Genomic DNA, 25,812 nt, shown 5'->3' with positions numbered 1-25,812 from the left:
GGGATATGTTCCTCCTTGATTTCAATATTTGTAGGGAAATATTGCATTCAATGAATTGATGGTACTGTACTGTACCACATCCCTTCATTAGACCATCCCTTCACGAGGGGTTGCGGCTACCTAGCAGATTTAATAAAGAAGGGTTACATTATTTATTTATTTGGTGAATAAATAGAGGGTTCCAGAATTAGACCATCCCTTCTTTTTTAAAGAAATTTATTTTGTGGTTTTCACATACTCCATTTGAATTTGAATGATTTGCAACAATCAGTTTGTACAAGTGACAACTTAATTGCTGTTTCTTAAATTTTTTTTTTTTATTGATTTCAATTTGTGAGCGCCTCTCAATGTTATATGGTGTTCACTATTCACTTATCCCAATTTTGGGAAAAGACGATCACTCACGTGTCCGTCTTTGCGCTTATTTTATTGCACTAACATTTGAAAATTATGAATGAAGTTTTTTTATGAAATTTTGATTTTGATTAAAACAAGAAATATAAATATTTGTTGCTTTCAAATTATAACAAACCATGATTATCAATTTCAATGACACTAACAATATAACAAAAAAAAAATTATAATCTAAGTTTTTTATTTTTAATGACACAAACAACAATCTTTATTATAGAAAAAGTTGTTTAAGGGTATAATTGGAATAATAAAAAAGTAAGTATATATATACTCATCTAGTTTATTACACTTTTGAAAGGATAAAGGAAAAAAACTGAACATATATATATATATATATATATATATATATATATATATATATATATATATGTTTGTTACACTTTTATTTTACTCTCTCCGTTCCTTTTTAAGTGTCATTTAAGGGTGAATTTTTCATTCCTATTTAACTGTCGTTTTGGTATTTTAAGGGCACGATTTGTCAATTATACCCATTGTCAATTTCTCGTATCTTTTTCTTTGTTATCTTTTTCAATAAAACTAATTAATGTTATATATTTGGAAAACTATAGTTTGTTCTTTTAAACAAAGTTTGTTTGTTTGTTTTTAAAACAAAATTTGTTTCTTGTTATCTTCAAATTTAAACAATTTTGTTTTACCTTCAATAATGGTTTTATGAAGAGTTAAAATTCTATAAATAAGATGAATAACTGTTAAAAATTTCAAGTGCAAAGTAAAAGAACAGATTTGAGAGAAAAAAAAATAAAAACTCCATGAATGTTCAAAAGGAAGAAAGAGTGGAAGACTCGTTGAAAAAAAAAACTCCATGAATGTTCAAAAGGAAGAACAGATTTGACAATTGTTTGTTATGAGAGAGAGTGTGCAAAAAAAAAAAGAATTTGTTGGAGAAAAAGATAGTAACTAACAAAAGTTTGTTACGATATTTAAAATAAATAAAAAATGTTTATTACGAGAGAAATATAACATATTAAATTTATTGGAAAGATAAAGTGTGTACCAAAAAATAAGAATATATTGGTGGATTAAATTGAGGGTATAATAGGAAGAAAATGAAAAAATACACTTCGCTATTTTTGTTTTAATTTTCTAAAACGACACTTAAAAAAGAACGGAGGGAGTAATATTTGAATTTACTCTTATTTATTTGTTATTTCTATTGAAAGTTTAGGGTAATTTTGAAAAAAGAGAAAATCAGCTCAAAAGAGTCTAAATATGTTATTTTCTTTATATATAGATAACACAGTTTTAAACACAAATATATTTGCATGTGTTTGTCTCAATACAAATAGATTTAACTACTTTAAACTTTGTTTAGTAATAATAATCATTGAACGTCAGTGGTTAACGAGCTCCACAAAAAACGAGTTGTTCGAGATAACCTGAGTTCAAATCTCGTATGGAATAATCTTAAGTGGTTTACATGTCTTTCAGTCGAACTCTAAACGACTAGGGTTTCTTTTCTCCTAAAAATCGATTGATTAACACAGAAAAAAAAACTATAAGTTTGTAAGAAATTTTTTTGTCCAAATAAATCTATTTTAAAACTTTAGAGCTATAAACTATATATATATTTTTTTTTTTGAGAGAAGCTATAAACTATCTATTGTAAGCTAAAAAATGGACCATACCGATATTCCAAAATAAATGTCAAAGAAAAAGGGTAAAAAAATATTCAAATTAAGTAGTTAACTCATTACGATTCGACCAATAACTACCATTTTTCAAATTAATTAATTAGCTATATATTGGTCAAATCAACAGGTATTAATTTTAAACAAAATTGCTAAAAAATTTAAACAAAATTGCAATAAATGACTATGAGTTTAATTTTATATAAACTATCATCATAACCAATGAGATCAAATCTAGTGGAAGATAATGAAACAATATATCCACGGCGAATCAATATTGTACTGTACACAATGGAAAATCATTATTTTGACCTTATATAAAAAATAAAAAATAAAATTGTGTCTTGTTGTAACATCGTTCATTATTTTTTATTGTATTATCTTATTGTTAATTTTCAATAAAAACGGAAACACAAATATGTTAGTGCTCGTCTTGACTCTTGATGTTAGTATCATATATTCAATTAAAAAATACCGAGTGATTTTAACATTATATTTATAATTTATGGGATTAGAATTATTTTAAGAAATCTAAAAATATTTGAAGCAAAATTACGTGTCTAAAAAAACATTTTAAAAGTAATATATACATATACATAAACTTTATAAAGGGAATAATATTTTTGATGCAGTAATTTATTTTTAATTTTGCACTTCATTTAAACTAACTGTATTAATAATTTAATTAAAAAGTCAAATTTTTAAATATTTTATTTATATTTTATATAAAAAATAATAAATATATTGGCATAACATTTGTTCTTCTAGTTTTATTTACTCTCCATTCAAAATTTCTTTTATAATTTTAGTTTTCCTTACCAATTAAAATTTTACAACTTATATAGTCTTTTATGGTGACGATGATCATCACAAATTTAAAAGACTGAACCGTCAAGCTAAAATAATTGTCCATTTAATAAGTAACAAATAGAAATTTTATTCCTTCAAAAAAAAAAAATAGAAATTTTATCAAATACCCCTACATTTATACCGTCACCCCTATATTTCACATGAACTACTATTTTATTCTCATATATAAACTAAAAAACCTAAAAAAATTGTCCTCAATTAAAAAAAAAAAATCAAGTCAATCGGCATTGCAGGAGAAAATAAGAGTAAGTCTTGCGGAAACAGAATCGAAATCCAACTTATCTGTTTTTCTGTATTCTTTCTATGTCGGAAATCATCAAGTGGTGCCAGATCTGTTGTCGATTCAGATTTATTTGCATGATGCGTTTTCTAGAAATGATTCCTGAAACTTATGCGTTTTCTGGAAACATTTTGAAAACTTATGAGTTTTTCGATGTGGTTCGCGATTCAGATTTGTTGTCGAAAAACTCGTAGTTTATGGAGATTATTATGGCACAATTCCGGAAACGATTAGAACGACTCTGGCACGAGGCAAAAAATGAATCTGGTATTATGCATGAGTACACATCAGAAACAATTGGAGATGATTTCCGATGTGTAGTATGCTCTAAAAACATATGTCTTTTTTGGAAATTAAACAAACAAGAAATGTTTTCGATCTCATGGATTGTGGTAACATGGACAATATTCAATTCATTAAAAAATAAACAAACTATAAATGTTTTGGATCTCATGGATTGTGGCTAACATGAGCAGTATTCAATTCATTAAAAAAATTCCATAATTATATGAGATTTAATTCAATAAAATAATGACCCTAATTGATTTGTATGAGACTCAATCCAATTCAATAAAAACAGGGCCAACATTGGTAAAAATAAACACAAGAGCTATGCGTTTCCTTCTTTTTTGTCATTAAAAAATCCAGAATGTCATGCGGGGGTATCTCAATTTTAATGGTGTAAATGTACCAGTTGAGAAAAATCGAAAGAATTCCATTGAGAGCATCCCAACCCCGGTCATTTTTTAATAGTTTTTTTTAATAGTTGAATTTTTCTCAATCCACACACACTGCATCCCATTTAAAATCAAGTGCATTAATATCGACAATAATTTATATCTATATGTAGCTGTTTACAAATATAGTACAATATTTGGAAATTAATGCATACTTTAATCATTGATCAAAATCCAATCAATTCACAAATTATCTTTATCTATATGAACAAAATTCATCACACGATAAATGCATCATAATTCATAACCACAATTTGTCCCAGCTTCCCTTCTCCCAGAACATCCGCGAACCTCATCCGATACCAGTTTCTTATCGTGTTAGATTTGCCCGTCCTTATATATTATTATTATTATTATTATTACGGTTGTCAACGAAACTGTTAACTGATTGTTATTATTATAATAGTAACAGCTAACTACTATATGAAACCGAAAGAGCTGTGCTGAGCCACATCATGCTCAACATTTATTTAATGAAAAATTCAAAAAACTTTAAAAAAAAATCCTTATTTATTAATCTTCTTATATATAAAAGTTAACACGGGTGATTATTTTAGCCCTAATTTTAACCTAAACCCTAATGCTTGGATTTACTGTTTTAACCTAATGCTTATTTTCAAATATAACTTTATCTGCTTCTTACTCTTTCTCCTTGATCTTAAACAACTTCTCTTCTTATATATCTTCTTATCTTCTTATATATAAAAGTTAACCTGGGTGATTATTTTAGCCCTAAACCCTAATGCTTGGATTTACTGTTTTAACCCTAATGCTTATTTTCAAATATAACCTTATTTGCTTCTTACACTTTGTCATTGATCTTAAACAACTTCTCTTCTTATCTTCTTATATATAAAAGTTAACACGGGTGATTATTTTACCCCTAATTTTAGCCTAAACCCTAATCTTGGATTTACTGTTTTAACCCCAATGTTTATTTTCAAATATAACCTTATCTGCTTCTTACTCTTTCTCCTTGATCTTAAAAACTTCTCTTCTTATATATCTTCTTATATATAAAAGTTAACCTGGGTGATTATTTTAGCCCTATGTCATTAAATTTATATGTTATGTTACCGTAACAGGGTCGATGTCGTGGAAATTGTTTAATATGGTACATTACAAAGGTTTCTGGCAATTTATTTTATGAATTGAATTATACTATTTTTTCGATTCAAGTAAAATGTTTACTTTCATATTTACGTAATATTTGTTCTTTCGTATCGATGGTCTAGTTTTGTTAAGTCTGCAGCAATTTAACCTAATATTTTGTATTAGGTTAGTAGTAATTTAACCTAACAAATTCCATCTAAAAACATGCATCACACCAATTTCATTCTTATCCTCTTGCCTTTTTTATTTTATTTTTTTACAATATTTTGTACACTTATTTAATACTAAAAAAAATGCATCGCACCAATTTCATGCCTTTTTTTTGACAATATTTGTTCCACTTTTTTTTTTTAAGGAAATATTTTGTACACTTATTTAATACTAAAAAAAATGCATCGCACTAATTTCATGCTTTTTTTCTTACAATATTTTGTACACTTTTTTTTGAAGGAAATATTTTGTACACTTATTTAATACTAAAAAAATGTATCGCATCAATCCTTATTTATTAATTTTATTAGGTCTGCAGCAACTTAACCTAATAATTTCCCTCTCAAATGCTGCATTAGGTTAGCAGCTATTTAACGTAACAAATTTCATCTAAAATGCAACGCACCAATTTAACCTAACAAATTTCGTTTATAATGTAGTAATCCCTAATATTTCTCCCCACTGATGAGCTTTTCATTCCTATCATGTTGAGTCATCGTTTGTATATATCTATTGTTTCTTTAGACTTTTTTTTTTTTACAAGTTGTTGTACACTTATTTAATTCGTTTACAAACAGAATACCTTAATTTCCATGCAAACTCGGCTACCCTAATTTCCATGCAAACTCGGCTATATATAGCAAACTCTAAACCATGTTTCTCTAAAAAAAAAAAAACCTAAACCGTTGTATATTACCCAGTTATTCATCTCAGCATATATATTTATTTTTAAGATATTATATAAATAAATTCAATTAATATACTTACATGTGTATTCGTTCATACAAACTTATTTAATATCTAACCCGAGCAACGTCGGGTCTCTAAACTAGTATTAAATTAAAACACTCCATCTACACCAAGAGACATTTTAACGACTAATTGTAGTTTTGATCGCTAAAGTTGTTCACAAGAAAAACGGAATTTTTTTTAGGGGTTCCACTTGTGTACCATTGACCAATTTATGTTATATAACATTGCCCAATCAAGGTGTGCCATGTGGCACACCTTTTTTTTAAAAAAAAAATCAATTAAAAGCTGAAGGGGAAAACACGTGAGTAGAAAACTGAGAATCACTCTTCTCCTTTTCCTCCCCTACGACATCCCACCATCAACTTTCTCTGCCGCCGCCACCTCCCTCTGCCGCCGTCCTCCTCTCCGCCGTCGACCACCATTCCTCTTCTTTTTCTCCCTGCGACAATCTTTTTTTCAAAATTTGATGAATTTGATTTGGAATGGATTTTGAGATTCAATGAGGGAAAACAATTAAAGTTGATTTGGTTCTAGGTGTCAAACCTCACACTGATAGATCAGGAATCACAATTCTATTACAAGACAGAGATGTAGAACCTCAAACTCAGCATGACATGAGAAGAGAACTCAAAATGTTAAATTGTAAGAGAAAGATTAGAGCCATAAAAAACAAAAAGAAGAGGGAGTAGACTAAAGTTGATCACTGGCCTTTTAACCGGTGATGTAGATTTTGTTGGTTTCCTGTGAAATAATGAATTTCATAGTGTTGTGTTATAATGCTTGGCTGGTATTAACACTATGGCCTCTGTGTTTCTTGTGTTGGTCACTATTTTACTTTCTATAAATCATTCAGAACAGCTTCAATCCTCACACTCTCAAACTCTTTTAAAAATTCAGCAGCAACTGAGAATAACTCCACAGATTTAAGCAATTGGAATAACTCCACAGATTTTTGCTTCAGCAGGTTTTTGCGTTTTTGAAAAGGAGAAGAGGGATGCGTTTTTTACCTTTTCTCAGTCTTCTACTCTCACGTGTTTTCCCCTTCAGCTTTAATTGATTTTTTTTTTTAAAAAAAGGGTGTGCCACGTGGCACACCCTGATTGGACAATGTTATATAACATCAAAATGGCCAATGTTACACAAGTGGAACCCTTTTTTTTAGGTGTAAGAGAAAACCGACATTAATTCTAAATAGCAAAGTATAATTTTTGTTAAAAAACTTGTAATGTAAACAGTTTGGAATTATTTATGGATGTATCAAATGAAAAAGTTTGTTTTATTTAAGAGTGAGGAGTGGTTTAAGTTGCTGGATCAAAATGAGTTTGCCCCAGTTAGAATATCAAACTAAAAAGTCTCCACCTTCCTCTCCACGTCTGGAAAGAAATCGTCTTTCCAAGATGCACCAACGCAAGGATGACATAGCACCTAAAACAATATTTTATCCGTCAAATACCAAGGTAGCACAAGGCGGAAGGAGACCGAAATCAGAGTGTCTTTATTTGTGAGTTTTGAAAGGAGGAGGTTTTGGTAGGGCTAACAATGAGCCGAATCAACTTGAAAATAGTTCGAGACTCGATTTGATAATTAATTCGTTGAACTTGTTCATGAACCAAATGAAACGAACTTGAATTATGAATTAAGTTCGTCAAACAAATGAGTTAGACTTAAAGTGTGTATAATTCGAATTGTTTGGTCTATGAACCAACTCGATATATAAAACGTTTTTATTAGCATTTCTTATGTGGGATAAATGACGTTTTTATTTTGGTGGGACAAGGTCCTTAATATCATACTTTCGAACTTGGTCATCATCTTCTGTTCATCTTTATGTTGATTAGCTAATGGTTATTTTTCTAATTTTATCAGCATGCATAATGTAACAGGATTGGTGAAAATTACTTTGCTGGTGTGATTTGTTTATATATTTTTTTTCTTTTATTTAAGACTTAAGATTGTGCCTTATCTTAAGCCACCGATATAATTTCTTCTGTTCATAGAGATTACTCTTGAATTTCCATTTGATAAATTTTTTTGTTTACTTGTTTATTTTGTCAGAAAAAAATACTTCATATAATGTGCAGATTTTAAAAAATAAAATACCATTTTGAAACACAACCGCATAAATTGGTTCCTGTATTTGCTTAACCTAAGTTTACCCTCCATACTTTATTGCACACACTACCACTTTACTGTTGTCCATTTTGATTTATGATTTTTTTTTGAAGTGTTGTACATTTTGATGATGAGAAGAAATATAATTGGTCCATATTTTATCTGAGGTTCCATATTTTCTCTAGACTAGACACACATGCCTACTATATATCTTGTATTCTTATATATTACAGCTTTGTGAGTTATTGTATATTTGCTGGTTTTGATAATTTTAATGGTGTTTTCTTCTAGCATGAAATTGGATCATGCAAGGTTTACTTCAGGGATATGCACAGAAGATGAATTATGCAATGCCATTGTATCATAGCAAAAGGATGACGCACCACCATGTATAGCACCATTATATTCTTGCACGGATGACATTGAAGGGGTTGAGTCCTGCTCTTTACCCAAATGATTTTGCTCACTCCCAAAGTAAAAGTCCATACTGCCCCTACGCATGTTAACTCACGTGGCGTGAGTTAACTTACGCCAGTTATAAGGTGAACGTGACTTTAGTCACGCTACGTGACTTAAGTCACGCTAGTTATAAGTTGGCCGTAATTTTATAAGTTGGATGTTATAACTTACGCAAGTTAACTCACGCCCAGGATTTACACTAGCGTGAGTTAACTCACGCTAGTTAGGCCGGTGGTCACAACTCAAGAACACGTTTTTTGGACTTTGGTCGGTTATTCAACCATGATTTTATTGTGTTTTACACGTTTTTTTACTGTTTTTGACTGAATTTAGTGCATATAAAACCTATGCACTAAATAATTTTCAATTATGCCTTGGTTTTTTTTTTTTTTGTTACATTTAAGGCCTATATTCTAAATTAATTTATTATTCTAAATTGTTTTGTTTACATTAATCTAAATTATTTTCTTAACTTTATACTAAATTATTTTATTAACATTATTCTGAAATATTTTCTTAACATTATTGTAAATTAGTTTGCGCACATTAATCTAAATTAATTTATTAACTTTATTCTAAATTATTTTGTTTACATTACTCTAAATTATTTTCTTAACTTTATTCTAAATTATTTTATTAACATTATTCCGAAATTATTTTGTTAACATTATTCTAAATTATTGATAAAAGCAAATGGACTAAATATAAATAAAAGTAAATGCACTAAATTAATAAAAATAAAAGCAAATGGACTAAATATAAATAAAAGTAAATATAACAATATCTTATTTTATTAATAATTCTCACATTACAACAATTGTCATACAATAATGTTGAAGATATTCACTAAATCTACTTATTTTCTCCTTTTTGGGTTAAAAAGTGAACAATCTTCGTGGGGTAAAATAGTGAGCAGCCTTCTTGGGGAAAATACATCATCAACCCTTGGGCTAAATTTAAATCTGTTTTTTTTTTGCCACAAGAAGTTCTTTTTACCCACGGTAAAAAGTTTCTGCGGTTAAAAAAACAGGTTTAAAATTATCCCAAGGGTCGATCACTTCCCCAAGTCGGCTACTCACTATTTTACCCCGACGAAGTTTGATCACCTTTTACCCCAAAAGAGAATATTGAAAAAAAGAAAAGAAGGAAGAGAAATAGAGGGAGAGAGTGAGGAGGGGGAGAAAGTGATATGGTGTGAGGAATTAGGTAAGTATGGAGGGGTATTTATAGGTAGAAATGTGAACCTAGGTTATATCTAACATAAATGTGGTAAAAAAAAACGTGTGAAGTGGTAAAAAACGTGTACATTGAATGTTGAAAAGCTGACCAAAGTTGGAAAAACGTTTGTTCTTCACCGGCCAACTAGCGCAAGTTAACTTGCGCTAGTGCTGTAGTTTGGCGTGACTTAAGTCACGTTCATATAACACTTACGCATGTTGAGTCACGTAACGTGACTTAACATACGTAACAAATGCACTAGCGCAAGTTAAGTTGCGTAGGGGCATTTTCGACTTTTATTTTGGGAATGAGCGAAACTGTTTGGGTAAAGAGCAGGATTCGAAGGGGTTCCCTATATTGGAGCAAGCAGTCTTGGGGTCGTTGCTACAAAAGTTTCCGACATGAAGGCCAAGGAGCTGCAAGAGCTAGTATAACAAGATCATGAACACCCTCCAAAGTACGATTTATCTAAGTCTTAACCCTCATTTTTGCTCAAATAACTAACTCGAGCGTCAGAGCGCTTGTCGGTACATCACCTCCTCCATTCTAAAACTCAAGCTAACACGAAGCTTACAGTACTATACATTGTTCTCCTAACTAGGTCAGATCATGTCTCTTAGCATTTTTTCCTAAATTTTTTTTCTTAGCATTTTAATTAATTATTGATAGGTTGCTCACATTAAATCTTGACCATCGTGTATTCATTACGTTGAAACTTTTAAAAATGAACTTACATTATAACTTTAAAAATTGATTTTTACTTCAATAAACTCATCAATTATTTATACTTTTATATTGTTAACAAAGGTCTTTGACACTTTCTTTAAGTTCACCATACAAATCTTGACTTATTCCTGACACTAATCTCACACTTCACTTATTCTTGACAATCTCACTAAATATTCTTGACAACACCAGAAATATTGTGTATTCATTACGTTGAAACTTTTAAAAATGAACTTACATTATAACTTTAAAAATTGATTTTTACTTCAATAAACTCATCAATTATTTATACTTTTATATTGTTAACAAAGGTCTTTGACACTTTCTTTAAGTTCACCATACAAATCTTGACTTATTCCTGACACTAATCTCACACTTCACTTATTCTTGACAATCTCACTAAATATTCTTGACAACACCAGAAATATTCTTAATTTAGATTAGATTTAGATCGATATGATTTATAAAAAAATCCAAAATAAATAATATACGATATGTTCCCTCACTCACAAAAGAGAAGAAAAGAAAAACGCGTGTGAGACACTTTTCATAGAATCACAACGGCGCAGATTCCGACACAGGCCTCACCGTACACACAACTTTGTTCTCACTTTTTATTTATACCAAAAACTGCATACAAATTATCACTCCCAACCACTCTTCAATTTCATCTTCTCAAACCTCTCTCACCATGTCCACCACTAACGAAGATTTCCAAGGTACTAACTATTATTCTCTTCCTTTTTCTTTTACTTTCCCAGGGTTTGTTTTTGCAACGCAATTGTGAAAAAAAAAGCATATTTTTCTGCTTATTTTCACCACCAATACTTCTATTTTATATTCCCATAATACTTGATCTTTGATTGTAAAAACTTGATCTTTGATTGTTTTGAATGGGCGAGTAGATGAAAAAGATTGTAACTTCTAGAGATAGATACAAAAAGTACTAATTTATTAATGAAAATTAGATAAACTTGTTGCAACGATCTAGGAACCCTAGGACAGAAACACTTGATTCATCTTATAGAGTGATGGAAGATAAAGGGAGTGGAGGGCTTTGGAGGGAGGAAAAAAAAATGAGGGATTCCCTCACTTTTTGTGGGAGGGGTCAGAATTTCTTTTTGGTCTTTAACCTTTTGGTCCGTAATTGTTTCAGTTATGATTCATACTCGGGTCTTGTGAACGATTATTTCTTAACTGGAGCTCGTTAACTACTTAAGTTCAATCACTTGGTTTGAAGGGGTGGAATGAAATTAGTTTTATGATTAATATTATTATTCTTTTGAAAGTATTATAAAGACAAAGTAATTGATTTGAAAATTGACTCTAGTAAGGAGGGTTGATGATTAACGGAAGAAGTCCAATAGTTAGACATTTAGAGAGACCAACGAGAATTATATTAAATCGGTAAGAGTAATTTACAAGTAAATAGTTTATCCTTGGACAGGGTTTTGTGGCTTTATTGATTCATGTATCCGACCCAACTTTGTGAAAAAAGGCTCAGTGGTTTTTGACATTGTTTCCTGAAATAGATGCATTCTAGGACCAAGATGTAAGATTTGAGAAGCAACAAGTGGCCGATTTAGGTTTTCTCTAAGGTGTCAGATGACTGTTTAACGACAAAAATTAAACTTTCATAGGGCAGGCAGTAATTTGATTCCTTCATTCAACATCTGACTTAATTGTTGTTGCTCAACTCATATTTGCTTTCTTTTTTAAGTGGTAGGTGTTTCAAATTGTTATGTGTTCAAGAGCCAATTGCAAGAGTATGCACAGAAAGCAGGACTCGGCACACCTGTGTATGAAACTACTAAGGAAGGGCCTTCCCATGAACCTTCTTTCAGGTCAACAGTGATTATGAATGATGTTCGGTATGATTCTTTGACTGGATTTTTTAATCGTAAAGCAGCAGAGCAGTCAGCTGCAGAGGTTGCTTTGATGGAGTTGGCTAAAACTGGTGAAGTTAATCAGTCTATTACTCAACCTGTTGTAAGTAGTCTTTACAAATTATAATTTTTTTGTTGGTAGTAATTGAAAGTTCCGAGTGTAGTGACCGTTGCAGATTATTTTTCACATTTCTTCAGCTCATTGGGATATTTGAAGTTTTTATTTTGTGGGAAAAATTCCTGTCTTTTCTACTTTCAACTTTCAAGAGTGGTTATCTTCTCGCCATCTTTACGTTGATTAGCTAATGGTTGCTTCTCTAGTGTTCTTAGTATGCAACAGTTTGGTGTACATTGTTTTGTTGATGTGATTGGTATTTGCTTCTTTTTTCTTTTCATTAAGACTTGAGAGTGTGCTGTATCTTCTCTCTGCCTTCTTACCCGTGAGCTCATCACCAATATTATTCTTCTGAAAATAAAGATACTCTTAAATTTTCATTTGATAAATATTTCTGTTACTTGTTTATATTGTCAGAAAGAAAGAAAAAAAAAAAAACTTGATAGTTTATAATGAGATGAAATATAACTGTTGCATATTATATTTGAGGTTCCCTATTCAATTTTCACTAGATATAAATGCCTTACTAAGTTCTGTATTCATATATATTACAACTTTGCGAGTTATTGTATATTTTCTGGTTCTGATTATTTTAATGGTGTTTTCTTCCAGCATGAAACTGGATTGTGCAAGAATTTACTTCAGGAATATGCACAGAAAATGAATTATGCAATGCCATTGTATCAGAGCAAAAAGGATGACACACCACCAGGTAGGGCACCATTATATTCGTGTACGGTTGACATTGGAGGGATGCTCTATATTGGAGGAACAGCAAAAACAAAGAGGGAAGCTGAGATAAAAGCCGCGAGAACTGCTTTATTAGCTATCCAGACAAATGCATCCCAGGCTTCTGAAAACCAGTTTGGCCATTTGACTGTCATTCCATCCCGAAAAAGGGCAACGGAATCCATTGCTGATGAGGCTTCGAAAGCTCCGAAGTCTAAGAAATCACGCTTTAAAGGGAAATATTCCAAGAAGAAACCACATAGAAATAAGAAGCGCCGTATTAACACTGACAATGCTGGTGATGGAGCAAAGATCAATAATGGGGAAGAATCACTGGCAAGTGCTAATGATGAATCTGGCCTCCAGGAAATCAAATCTGAAGCAGCATTCCCTTCAGAAGTCATGAAAAATTCTGAGAACGGAGTATCATCTAATCATCATGAGAAAGAGACATTAGCTGGCCTCCAGGAAATCAAATCTGAAGCAGCATTCCCTTCGGAAGCCATGCAGTATTATGATAATGGAGTATCAACTAATCGTCATGAGAAAGAGACATTAGCTGGCCTCCAGGAAGTCAAATCTGGAGCAGCATTTCCTTCAGAAGCCATGAAGAATTCTGAGAACGGAGCATCAACTAATTATCATGAGAAAGAGACATTAGCTGGCCTCCAGGAAGTTAAATCTGAAGCAGCATTCCCTCCAGATGAAGCCATGCAGAATTCTGAGAACGGAGTGTCAACTAATCATCATGAGAAAGAGACATTAGCTGCAATAAAGGAAGTCAAATCGGAAGCAGCATTCCCTTCAGATGAAGCCATGCAGAATTCTGAGAACGGAGCATCAACTAATTATCATGAGAAAGAAACATTAGCTGCCATCCAGGAAGTCAAATCTGAAGCAGCGTTCCCTTCAGATGAAGCCATGCAGAATTCTGAGAACGGGGTGTCAACTAATCATCATGAGAAAGAGACGTTAGCTACCATCCAGGAAATCAAATCTGAAGCAGCATTGCCTTCAGATGAAGCGATGCAGAATTCTGAGAACGGGGTGTCAACTAATCATCATGAGAAAGAGACATTAGCTGCCATCCAGGAAATCAAATCTGAAGCAGCATTCCCTTCAGATGAAGCCATGACAAATTCTGAAAACGGAGTCTCAACTAATCATCATGAGAAAGAGACATTAGCTGCAGTCCAGGAAATCAAATCTGAAGCAGCATTCCGTTCAGAAGCCATGACGAATTCTGAGAACAGAGTCTCAACTAATCATCATGAGAAAGAGACATTAGCTGGCATCCAGGAAATCAAATCTGAAGCAGCATTCCTTTCAGAAGTCATGAAGAATTCTGGGAGCGATATATCAACTAATCTTCATGAGAAAGAGATGTACCAGTCATTTGTTTTGAATAATCAAGAGAATTTTGAAAGTGGGAAGTTAACAGAATTGCAATCCAAAGAGATCAATATTGGGAATGTTGTCACAGAAGTGTCATTTGCTCCCGAGGGATACATATTGGCGATGAGCGTGGAGATGAACAAACAGAATTGCAATGGAGATATGGTCTCTGGCGAATGATTGTACTGAGAGGTGGGTTTTGAGGCTTCAAGTATTAATATTAATTATTATTAATTGAATGATTACAATGGAAGAAAGATCCAACTAGGAGCAGACATTCATTAGAGGATTAGAAAGCTTGAGGATTTTCAACATTTTTTCTTTGTTGGTGTGTCACTCAGGAAAATAGAGTATAGGCTATGATATATGAACCAAAGCAAGTTGATAATTTATAATTGATTATGGTGTTTTAAACCATTTATTTACTTATGGTAATGCACTGTTATATTGAAGCTATCTTGTGTTTAATACAGAATGAATGTAAAAAAAAACCTCTCTAAAACATCCTTTGCCTTCTCTCTAGCAATCCACCGCCTTCCAACTTCCAATCTCTTCTCTTCCCTTCTGATCCAAATCGGAATTCCACCATGTAGATATAGGTTTGTGGTTGTGCGACAGACGGGATAGCCACCAGCACCACCCTTACCAGTTCTTCCTGAGGGCCGTGCCGGAGGTCTTTGGTGGTTATTGTATTGCAGCCGCTATCACGATGCTTCTAGTGTTGTTTAGAAGCTTCGTTCTGGTTTGGTTTCTTTTCACCACCGTCGTCTCCGTTGGTTCATTTTTGGGTGGTTCCAAGGCGGCGGCGGATGGTTTCGTGCTGATTTATGGTCGACGGCTCAAACAATGTTTATTTTGTTCGTTGCGGCTCTCTCAAACCCTTTCGGATAGGCTCCATCAACGCCGGAGTGTTCAGTTCCGGATTTGTGTTTCAGATCCGACATCATATCATTGAATTGCGGTGGATTGATGTCCTATCTTTAATTTCTTGATTCTATTCCAGATTTGTTGAGATCTGTCGGGTTCAGAGTTTTGGATTTGCTTCTTCTGCACTGAGTTTGATATGGTTATATCCGATTCAATCCTCTGTGAATGAATTTGGAATGATTTGGCTAGAAATGACCATACTTGTTGTAAGTTGTGGATTGGGGAAATTCTTACCGTGTTAACAGTCGATTTAGTCAATTTCAGATACCGTTCCTCAAGAGATGAGTATGTGCTCATCTATGATTTGCTATAATGTTTGAGGATTTTTACACAATTTTTTTTTTCCGATCCGGTTTCGTTCCCCGTGCTGGGTTTGCTGGTTTGTGTTTGGTGTGTATTGTCCCTATACACGTGGTTTCATAAACTGGATTTTCGTCCGGTCTGTTTTATCACTTTTGTATCATTTGTTTTAATATCATTTTAGGGTTGATTTCATGGTTGCTGGGTCAGGTTCATGTTCTCCAACTTTTGTACTTGTTTTTTGTTTAATTATCTATTTTTTGCTTAAAAAAATACAGAATAAATGTGTGGATGTGTTGATATTAATCTATAAAGTTGCATGTGGAGTCTCACGAGATAAATTAACTAATCATAAATAAACTTCTACGTGATTAAAGAGTGCATTATAATATTCTAATAATGTTGTCCAAAAAGTTTAGAGGATTGTATGCATAACACAGTCTAACTTTTTAGTGAAATAAACAGTGTAATTATATAGTTTTTGTATGTATATCCGTAAAATAAAATCCTTTTGTAAAAACATCTTAGTGGGAGTCCTGATTAGGTTAGGTGTGGATGCTTTGATGAGGACCTACTTAAACCATCAAGTAACTAGAAATGATCCTAATCCAATCCAATTAAGTTACACTTGGTTGAGTGATTTACGGTTACTACCATAGCTAAGGCTGGTTGCTTTGCTCGTACAAAAAACATTCATTGATCACATGCGTTTCCAACTGATTCATGATCTCTACTGGTGATATTTCTGCATAAAAGTTATACTTAACCTCAATCCATTTCTAGATTGGCTCTAAGAACTCAATACAAATAGATGCTAGTCAATGTGAAAATGAATTTTCAACCTTTAAACTAAAATTATTTAGATAACAAAGATTGATTGGTTAGAGAGATAAAGATAAAAATGAAGTTATTAAAAAGAGGATCTACACAACTCTTAATTTTTTTAAATGAAAAAAAAAAGTTTTATATAGACATTCATTAAAGGGTTAATTATGTTTTTGGTCCCTACAAAATTGCGACCTTGTAAGTTTAGTCCTTACTTAATTTTAATAGCATTTTTAATCTCTACAAAAAATTTCTGCACTCAATATTAGTCCTTACTCAATCCAAATTTGTTTAATTTATGCTTAAACTCTTAAGTTTTTCAACAATTTTTTACAGGCGTGTTAAGAACGTTATTAAAAGGTCCTCCGAAAAAAATATCGCAAAAAGTTGATTTCTACGTCCATATTTTTGTTACTTATATCTTAAACTTTTGTCGTTTTAAAAAATTCATATTTAATTTATTTCATGTTAAAAAATTATAGATTTTAGTAAATGAACCTTTCATAGTGTTCTAAACTTGTATAAAAAGAATCGTTAAAAAATTTAAGAGTTTAAGGATAATTAAACAAAATTTATTTTAGCAGGGACTAAAACAGTTTTTTTTATCAAGTTTGAAATAAGTATTTTTTTTTTACCGAATAGGTATCCTCTGTATGCAATTGCAGAGACTAATCTCTCGAATCTGATAGGACCACGAAGATTGAAAATCTTTCCCTCAAGAAATTTAACATTGCTACATTTGTAGATTAAATTCGAACTCGAAACCTCTTATTGATCAGAAATATGACATTTACCATCTAATCTAAATACTCTGGATAGAATATTAAGTATGCAAAACATATAACACTTTTAAGAGGATTCAAATCTAAAGCGTAAGAGTGTGTGTGAGTTTCAATGATACTTACCACTTCATTTACAAAATAAAAAAGAAATTTTTTTTGTACTTATCTCTTAAATGACACCATATTCCTTATCTTGTAAGTCGTCACACATATTTCTACTCTTAATTCTTAAGTAATATAGTTATACTTCTCTATAAATACAGCATCCACATAAGATCTCTTACTCTCCTCTCAAACAAACCCACTGATTTCCGTTGTCAGCCACCCTCCCTCTGCTCCTTCCGATCCGCGAACCACCTCTCTCTACTCCGCCATCGCCGCGCCTTAGGTTCTCTGCACCGCCTCTTCCCTCAGCTACTTCGCTTCAACTTCTAACTAAACCACACAAAAACCCTTACTCGAACAAAATGCACGGTCGACCTCGCAAACCGTTGAAGGAAGAAGATGAATCAGTTTTATCAGTCAAAGCTGAAAAGCTTCTTTCACTTCAATCTCAATTCCTCGCCAATCACCAAAATCGCATGTACGTTCTTTTTTTCATTCTTCTCTTCTCTTTCGCTTGGTTTTATTTTTTTTATTTTCGTTTTGATTTTTTGGTTTTTGAATAAATCTGGTTGCAGTTATACCAAAGAAGCTTTAGATTTGAGCGCAAAGCTTCTAGAAATTAATCCAGAATGTTACACAGCTTGGAATTACAGAAAACTCGCCGTTCAACACAATCTCTCTCAATCCGATTCCGATTCCGTTACATCTCTCTTTGATCAGGAGCTCAAACTGGTGAGATTTTTATTTTATTTACTTTTTCAAGTAATTGAATTGAATTGAATAGTATATATGTAGATTTAATGTAAAATCCGAACAATGTTCTATGTCATTGCAAAATGTGGAATTGTGATTGGTTATTTTGTATTGTTTAGGTGGAGAATGCGTTGAAGAAGAATTTCAAGTCCTATGGTGCATGGCATCATAGAAAATGGGTGCTTAGCAAGGGGCATTCATCCACAGATAATGAATTGCGCCTTCTGGATGATTTTCAGAAGGCTGATGCACGGAATTTTCACGCTTGGAATTACCGAAGGTTAAATATTTATCCCTTTTGATAAAAAGAAAAGGAATTTGCAATTTGAGAGGCTGATGATGACACTTTTTTTTTGATATTACTTTCAGATTTGTTACTGCACTAATGAAAATATCCGATGAGGATGAGTTGAAATACACAGAGAAAGTGATAGGGGTTAATTTTAGTAATTACTCTGCGTGGCATAATAGGAGGTATGCTAAAAACTCACTCTTTCAGCAGATCATTATAGTGATGGTTGAAACTGTTGCATGTGTTTCATCGATGCAATTTCGCTCATTTTAATATTTGTCATAAACTGTTTTGCTTGTCTCTGAAAAAGCAGTAAATTTCAATGTTAAGAACGATGTTGTATGATACATTGTTTTATCACATATCTTGTTTACATATTAGCATACACAAAATTGATTTGTCCACTTTTGTTTGCTTTTTTATTTATGTTCTGGAAACAAACATTGACATATATTTTGGATATGTACTGGTATTTATGCGTGATAAGTTGTGGACAACAACAGTGGTTTGATTGCATGCCTACACCCATCTAGGTATTTGAAAAAAAATATTCTTTTGGTATGGTTAATAATCAATTGGCTGCTACCTTTGGAGCATTCTAGAAGATTCCCATAAACAATCTCATTGTATACCGTTGCTTGCATTTAAAAGTTTAACCCTTCTGGTGCTTCCAATATCTTGAATGATCATGATGCAATGCATTTTATCATTTGAATATGAGAGATGTTTCAACAGTGCAAGGAAGTTTATGGTCTGTGACATGTGTGTACTACATCCAGGCCATATGTACTATGCTTTTATAGTAGCAGAATCTTTTTTTTCGTTTTGCATTCAGTATAATTTTTTTGTAGCCAACAAATTACATTCTTTGAGATTTTGTTTAATGTGGCTCTTGATTAATCAATTCTATTAATACATATTCCATTCCATTGATAATTTTTCAGCGTGCTTTTATCTACTTTATTTAAAAGAAAGGCTGAAGGATTTTCCCATAAAGAAAAGGTTTTGCAAGAGGAGTATGAGTATGTCGAAAATGCTATTTTTACTGATTCAGATGATCAGAGTGGTTGGTTTTATCATCTTTGGCTTATTGATCAAACCGTGAAAAATGATTCTCCTCTACTCGTTTCATCTTGGCCATCTCATGGAGCTAATATAACCCTGAATGGAAACAACTACCTACATGGTTCTGGTTTGTCTCTGTTGAATAGTACATTATCAGACACTAAAACACTTCCAGTAATTCTATATTTCAATCAAGCAGTTGAAGGTGTGAACTCATCTACAGTGGCTGTTAAATCTGAACTCTTGAAGGAAGATCTTGTTTGGAAACCACTTTCTACGAATAACTCGAGTACTGCTCAAGTTTGGGTCGTGTACCTAAACATTGGAAATATGGAGCTCAAACTATCGAAAACCTATTCTATAGAGATCACCGTTGGACATTCTACGGGTATTTTATCTTCAAATGGATATCATTATGGGGATCCTTCCCAAATTACTTTTGAAGTGTGTGTACAGACTGCTCATACAGAACCTGTTGACGGGCAACGTGGAAAGTTGACTTCATGGAAGGACAATGATTTCCGAAAAATTGATCATTTTGAAGAATCAAATTCCGCTGTATCCACTAATCACCATATTCCAACAACTTCCAATTGGTGCATGGAGGCAATTGATCAAGAAATAACTAATTTTCAAGATTCGCTGTCAGACTGGTATGGTGGATCCGATAAATGTATTGCTTTATGGTTTGAGATGCCACCTAGTAAGTTCTTTTCCCATATTTTCCAGTTATATTTCAATTTGATGCTGTGCTTTGTTTGATTTTTGTAGTAAAATTAGAAAGCTTACACTTGCAAGACTTTTCACTGCTCTTGATTTGTTATCACCCCAACATGATAAAAGAAAAAATCATACCGAAGAAGTTCTCAAGCTTTACACCGAGCTGATGAAGTTGGATCCAACACATTCTCTATACTACAAGGATGAGCACAGTCTGGTATTACTTCGGCAGGTAATTTACTCTCTTTCAGTATTGAACATCTCTTAGTGTATTTATTTTTAATGAATTTTCTGGAAGAAAAAAAAAAACTAAAGATTTTCTGTGATTTTAATCTGGATATGAGAAAAAATGTGGAAACAAAAATACTTTATAGCCAACTCTGTGCTTGAAAAAATGTGTTAACAAGTTGGAGTGTTAGTCTAAGTCAAAGAATAAGATAAGGAATGAAAGAAATGGAACAATTCAAACAGTAGAATGTTCATGAGATTGCTCAGCAGTCAAAAGAAAAGTTTATGCTGAAATAGGAAAAGAGACAAGTACAAAGAAATTTTACCAAAAAATTAGATGATGGAGAATATTTTTGAGTTAATGGGCTGTGACAGGGCCTATAATTTATGCCCTGCGCACAATTGTAGAATTGGCTGTCTGAATTTCTGATGGGAGCATCTCTGCCTCGTACATGCACGACTGATAATTTACTCCTTCTGTGGTTTTCTTCTGGTTATGAGAAAAAAAAGTGGAAAAGAAAATACTTTAGAACGAACTCCGAGCTTGAATTCTCAGATTGAATGTAATTTTCTACTTGTTTTTTTTTTTTTTTTTTTTGTCAACTGTTTTTTTCTATGAAAATGCACTTCAATTTAGAAGCTTTTTTTTGAAGCAACGATTGTAATATTTCAAATTTTATATTCCTTCCACCATAAATAATTTTATTTGTTCATGTTATGAGGATCATGCAGATAACTTCATCTAGAGAGTCTTTACTACCATATTGCCACTACTATAAAGACGCATCAGAAACAAATACTAGTTATGTGTGTCTACGGTTACAAAATCTATCATTGTCACGAATGGGGTCTTTTGAGAATTTACTGTGGGTGCAAATGCTCGACCTTAGCCACAATGAACTTCGATCAATTGAAGGTAGAAATGCTATAATTTATAATTTTTTTATATCTTACCTTTTCCCTCCACTCAAACACCACTATAATTTAGCGTTATTATTACTGGGTGTGGTCATCAACATAAACTCTAATATGCCATTGTGCTTGATCCTGCTGTCGCTCAAGTTATCCACTTTTTGCTAACCCAAGCTTTAATGAGAATATTGATGTTAATGGTTGAATGAAAATTAATAAATTTACTTTCATTTTGTTTCTTGCAATATCCACTTTTCCTATCACTTTTGGCAATTTTAGCTGCTATCATTGCTTCTAAGAAGTTGGAAGAGGGTCTGACACTGAATTTTTTGACAGGGTTGGAGGCCATGCAACTTCTATATTGTTTAAATCTGAGTCATAATAAACTTGGTAGTTTTACTGCTTTGGGGCCTCTCAGATCGCTAGAGTCGCTTAAAGTGTTGAATATTTCTTGCAATGAGCTAGGCTCTCACTCAATTGACACGAGACGATACCTATGCTCTTCGCCTTTAGCACATACTGAAGTATTTGCCTGGGACCGTTTTGAAATCCTTTGTGGCAGTTATAGTGCCACTAAGTTTTGGGAAGCTTTCTTGATATTTGAAAGCTTGAACTTGACTGATTTGAACATATCAGGAAATGCAGTCGCTGATGAGAACTTCACGTCATTTATTGTCAAAGTTTTGCCTACTCTGAAGTGCTTAAATGATGAAGAGTTATAGTGACCTTGGTTTGTTTATGGTATAAAGAAGATATACTTTATGAAGATGGTTCACTCATTGTTTAAGATAAAGGACATTTCTGTAACTGTTTAACTTTTGGTCGTTGTTGACATCACAGGTGTGGATATTGATACTATGATTGCTCTGGTTAACTTATTTTAAACACCATCAACACTAAATTATGTATCTTATGAGTGATATCCCTTTGTTCAAATCTCACTCCTTTACCAAATTTGCAATGAAGGTGCAATTTGTATGATCCTTGAGAAAATGCGATCTTTAATATGCATTTTTTTTACGAATGATAAGTCTTATGTTAAAAGGGAAATTTTTCATTCAACAAAGTACTCAATTTCACATGTCTTATAGTGATGTATAACAAATTATGGCTAAAAATGAGAACCAAGTAGAAACCAACACTAGGGTACACAAATTTATTTATTTTTCATTTCAGAACAGCTTTGATGTTGCTGATATACTGCTTAGCCTTAACAAAGCGCCGCCACATTTGCTTCTTACATCCTGCCAAAGCCAAGAAACACCGAAATGACATGGTGCCATAGCTAATGAAACACCTTTCCAACATACATTCTTCCTCAATAGAAGTTCAAGACTGCTCCGTATCTTTTGTTACATTGCTGAATCAAACTCAATAGACAAAGTTAGTATCAGAGACAATCGGTGGTATGAGTCCTATTGTTGTTGATGAAAAAAATTAAATGACTACATTAGATCTATAAACAAAATACTTGCTAATGAAACCATACCGTGATGCCATGAATTGTTGGTCAATAGTTATAGTCAAAACTCTTTAAGAGATTATTTTATACTTCTATACAAGCGAAAAGACATGAGGTTGAGGTTATAAATCAGTAATAAGTTCAATTACGTCCCACTAATACAAACCCACGAGTGAAGACTTGTTTTTATTATGGCTAAAAATGTGAAACCCAAAGTTCATGAAAAAAAAAAACCTTTAATCTCTAAAAAAAAATTAAGACAACTTAATTCACAACATTCTTTGAAGATACAATGCTTAAACTGTTTAGGTAGGGACTAAATTAAGTCTCATAATTATTGTCAATGACTAAAACAAGTTTTCAATCAAAAAATAATTAACAACTACCATTTGTGAATCAAAAGCTAAAAAGAGTAGAGAAATGTTAACCAATGTCCGGGGCACTGGTTAAGGAAACAAATATAGTAATATTTGCATTGAAAAATTGAAAGCTGTATAATCAATACATTAAAAGCTTAAAAAGTGTCTTTTTTGACTTCCAATTTCTACTTTTAGCCTCTTTAAACAATGTCCCGGAGGCACCGGTTAACATGACCCAAAAGAGAAAACAAGTGAAGGAACAAAGTAAAGGAATTAACAATTAATAAAATTAATAATTTTCAATCATTTGAAGCTTAAATGCCATGCTTCCATGAATTCACAACCACGTCATGAAATTGCAAGTGAAAGGGTCAAAAAAAGCAATTTTCTCAAGACAGCAAAAGTTGCACGGAAGAGATACACCTTGAAATTTGGCAAATTATAAAATACAAAAATTGGCCATTGATAATAGAAGGAGAAGCAACATCCCATGTGGCTTCTCGTGTTTTTGAAAGAGAATATTACTGGTAAGTAGCAACGACTCAGTGCTAAATTAGACAGACGTGGAAAAACAGTAGCAAGAAACAAAAGTGTGAAAATCTAGGCATGTAGTGGAAAACTTTTCTTAAAATAGACAAATTCAAACTTGGTACCAAATTTTCAATATTGACATCCAAGTTACTGGTTCCAACATTTTTAGATGATGATCAAACAGCAACATCAGATTACGTGCATGAAATTATATGATGAAACCAAAACCAAAACCAGATTGTGGGGTTCACGTAGTCCACACTAACTCACCTTTTGAATAATTCGTAGTCCTAATTACGATTGTGGCATGGAAAATTGAAAAGGATGCCTATAATAAATCTGTAAATAGCAAGTATATGAACTCTATTTTCTTGTTTTGGCATATTTTATCGTGAGAGGAGAGGAGCATTCTCCACTCTCAAAATCACTTCAAACGCATACACATAAAAAAAAAAAAAAAATGTTAGAACTACGTGTTAATTTTATAAATGTGGGTCGAAGAGTTGCTCCCTTTTATTACATTTATATAACATTTTACCAAACGAAAGGAGATTAAAAATTCAATTTGAATCAAGAGAGCAAAAAGCGATTAAAGCAAACATGGTAGCATAGACACGTTTGATCAAAGGCGTGTCCGCTGTCTAACAGCAGTGACCTGACACCGATACATGTGATTACGTTCAAATAATTCATTTTCAAAAAATAAAAAAAAAACACTTTAACTATGATACAACTGCATTAGTTAATCGATATTTCCAATTTTAGCAAAAAATGTCCTCCTTTTAACACAACTTAACTTCAACGTCCTGATGTTCCTCTCGTTTTATTTTCAGTTGGTTTTGAAACAACGAACGGATAAGTCAAATTCAAAGATTCGTTTAATAAAGCAGTGAATCGTTTCTTTCTTAATCCAGAAGGAAGAATAAATATTTCATAGCAAAAGCGATTTTTGCCGAAACTTTGCTCTTCATGATATTTTACACTTCAACAGATTATAACTGACACGCGCCAGAATCATTTATTAACGCCTACTCTTGACCCATAAGTCTTTTAATTTAGCATTTAACAACAACGATTTAAGTTAAGTACTACGATATAATTATAATCTGAAAGAAGCTTATACAAAAAATCGATTATGAACCCAACCTGTTAAGTGCTTCTACAGGCACAGAATACTGTGGCGCCAATTCATGAGCTTCCTTATAAGCTTTCTTTGCTTCCTCATCCATTTTCTTCCCTTCATAACACTCTCCCAACGCACACCAAGCTTTCGCGTTCTTCGGACTCAAAATCACCGACTCAGTCAAATCCGCTAACGCCGAGTCAACTCGTCCGCGTTCACTCGTTGCGAGTTTCAACTCAGCTCTCTTAAACAACGCATCGCCACGTTCACCTTGCTCAAGCGAACCGGCGGCGAGAGGAGACAACGCGGCGTCGAGTGATTCAAGAGCGGAAGTACGAAAACCTTGAAGATCGAGAATCATAGCTTTGAGAAGATACGAAGCGGCGTCTTTTGGATCGAGTTCGATCGCTTTTTCGGCTTCGCCTAAGGCTTCGTTTGCGAGGTTGTTGATGGCGGATCTGGATTTGTTTTTGGAAGATCTAGCTTGTGTGAGAAGCTGAGCGCCACGTACGAAGTGACGCTTTGCTTTGATTGCTTTTCGGTTTTGGAATCGGAGTTTAGCGAGGAATTTTTGTGGAATTCCGTGCATGCTGAGGAAGATTAAAGCCATTGCGAGGATCATGATGACTTGTAAACCGATGTCGCGGTACATCGCTTGTTTCTCAGTGATCTCCATTTTTTCCGATGAGAAATTTCCTCCGGTGAGGGTGTTAGATTTTTCTGGGGGTGTGAGAAGAAGAATAAGTGTGAGTGTGTGTGTGT

At 32.9% G+C, this 25,812-nt stretch overlaps 3 protein-coding genes across 5 annotated transcripts; 2 read left to right on the top strand and 1 right to left on the bottom strand.

The window, feature by feature from the left end:
- The first annotated feature begins 11,049 nt into the window (after window positions 1–11,049).
- LOC146941965 (uncharacterized) lies at window positions 11,050–15,697 on the top strand. Of its 3 annotated transcripts, XM_085755890.1 has the most exons (4): window positions 11,188–11,260; window positions 12,268–12,530; window positions 13,155–14,838; window positions 15,266–15,697. In XM_085755890.1, exons 1-4 carry the CDS (start codon window positions 11,233–11,235, stop codon window positions 15,619–15,621), a joined length of 2,331 nt encoding a protein of 776 aa, XP_085612016.1. In that variant the 5' UTR covers window positions 11,188–11,232; the 3' UTR covers window positions 15,622–15,697. The 3 variants fall into 3 exon arrangements, with proteins under 3 accessions (XP_085612015.1, XP_085612014.1, XP_085612016.1); XM_085755889.1 differs by lacking the exon at window positions 15,266–15,697 and having other exon boundaries at window positions 11,050–11,260; window positions 13,155–15,091; XM_085755888.1 differs by lacking the exon at window positions 15,266–15,697 and having other exon boundaries at window positions 11,050–11,260; window positions 12,262–12,530; window positions 13,155–15,091.
- Window positions 15,698–17,782: 2,085 nt separating this feature from the next.
- On the top strand, window positions 17,783–22,568 carry RGTA1 (RAB geranylgeranyl transferase alpha subunit 1). Its single transcript, XM_085755886.1, has 8 exons — window positions 17,783–18,083; window positions 18,181–18,337; window positions 18,478–18,638; window positions 18,728–18,832; window positions 19,595–20,368; window positions 20,487–20,667; window positions 21,396–21,579; window positions 21,912–22,568. The coding sequence occupies exons 1-8, from the start codon at window positions 17,968–17,970 to the stop codon at window positions 22,295–22,297; spliced, it is 2,064 nt and encodes a 687-aa protein (XP_085612012.1). The 5' UTR covers window positions 17,783–17,967; the 3' UTR covers window positions 22,298–22,568.
- Window positions 22,569–22,608: 40 nt separating this feature from the next.
- Window positions 22,609–25,812, bottom strand: LOC146941963 (uncharacterized). Its single transcript, XM_085755887.1, has 2 exons — window positions 25,074–25,812; window positions 22,609–22,935 (listed from the first exon to the last, which is right to left on the bottom strand). Exons 1-2 carry the CDS (start codon window positions 25,724–25,726, stop codon window positions 22,905–22,907), a joined length of 684 nt encoding a protein of 227 aa, XP_085612013.1. The 5' UTR covers window positions 25,727–25,812; the 3' UTR covers window positions 22,609–22,904.

Source organism: Medicago sativa, chromosome 3 (assembly GCF_051527215.1).
Source record: "Medicago sativa cultivar Bolivia chromosome 3, Bolivia_mono, whole genome shotgun sequence".
Classification (NCBI taxonomy): Eukaryota; Viridiplantae; Streptophyta; class Magnoliopsida; order Fabales; family Fabaceae; genus Medicago; species Medicago sativa.
This window is presented reverse-complemented; position numbering and strand designations above follow the sequence as displayed.

Coding starts and splice junctions, on each gene's coding strand:
- LOC146941965 (XM_085755890.1), top strand. CDS start 11,233: ATGTCCACCACTAACGAAGATTTCCAAG. Junction 11,261..12,267: donor CACTAACGAAGATTTCCAAG/GTACTAACTATT, acceptor TTTAAGTGGTAG/GTGTTTCAAATTGTTATGTG. Junction 14,839..15,265: donor CAATGGAGATATGGTCTCTG/GCGAATGATTGT, acceptor ATGTAGATATAG/GTTTGTGGTTGTGCGACAGA.
- RGTA1 (XM_085755886.1), top strand. CDS start 17,968: ATGCACGGTCGACCTCGCAAACCGTTGAAGGAAGAAGATGAATCAGTT. Junction 18,639..18,727: donor CACGCTTGGAATTACCGAAG/GTTAAATATTTA, acceptor TATTACTTTCAG/ATTTGTTACTGCACTAATGA. Junction 21,580..21,911: donor TGAACTTCGATCAATTGAAG/GTAGAAATGCTA, acceptor ATTTTTTGACAG/GGTTGGAGGCCATGCAACTT.
- LOC146941963 (XM_085755887.1), bottom strand. CDS start 25,726: ATGGAGATCACTGAGAAACAAGCGATGTACCGCGACATCGGTTTACAA. Junction 22,936..25,073: donor CCTGTAGAAGCACTTAACAG/GTTGGGTTCATA, acceptor AGTTTGATTCAG/CAATGTAACAAAAGATACGG.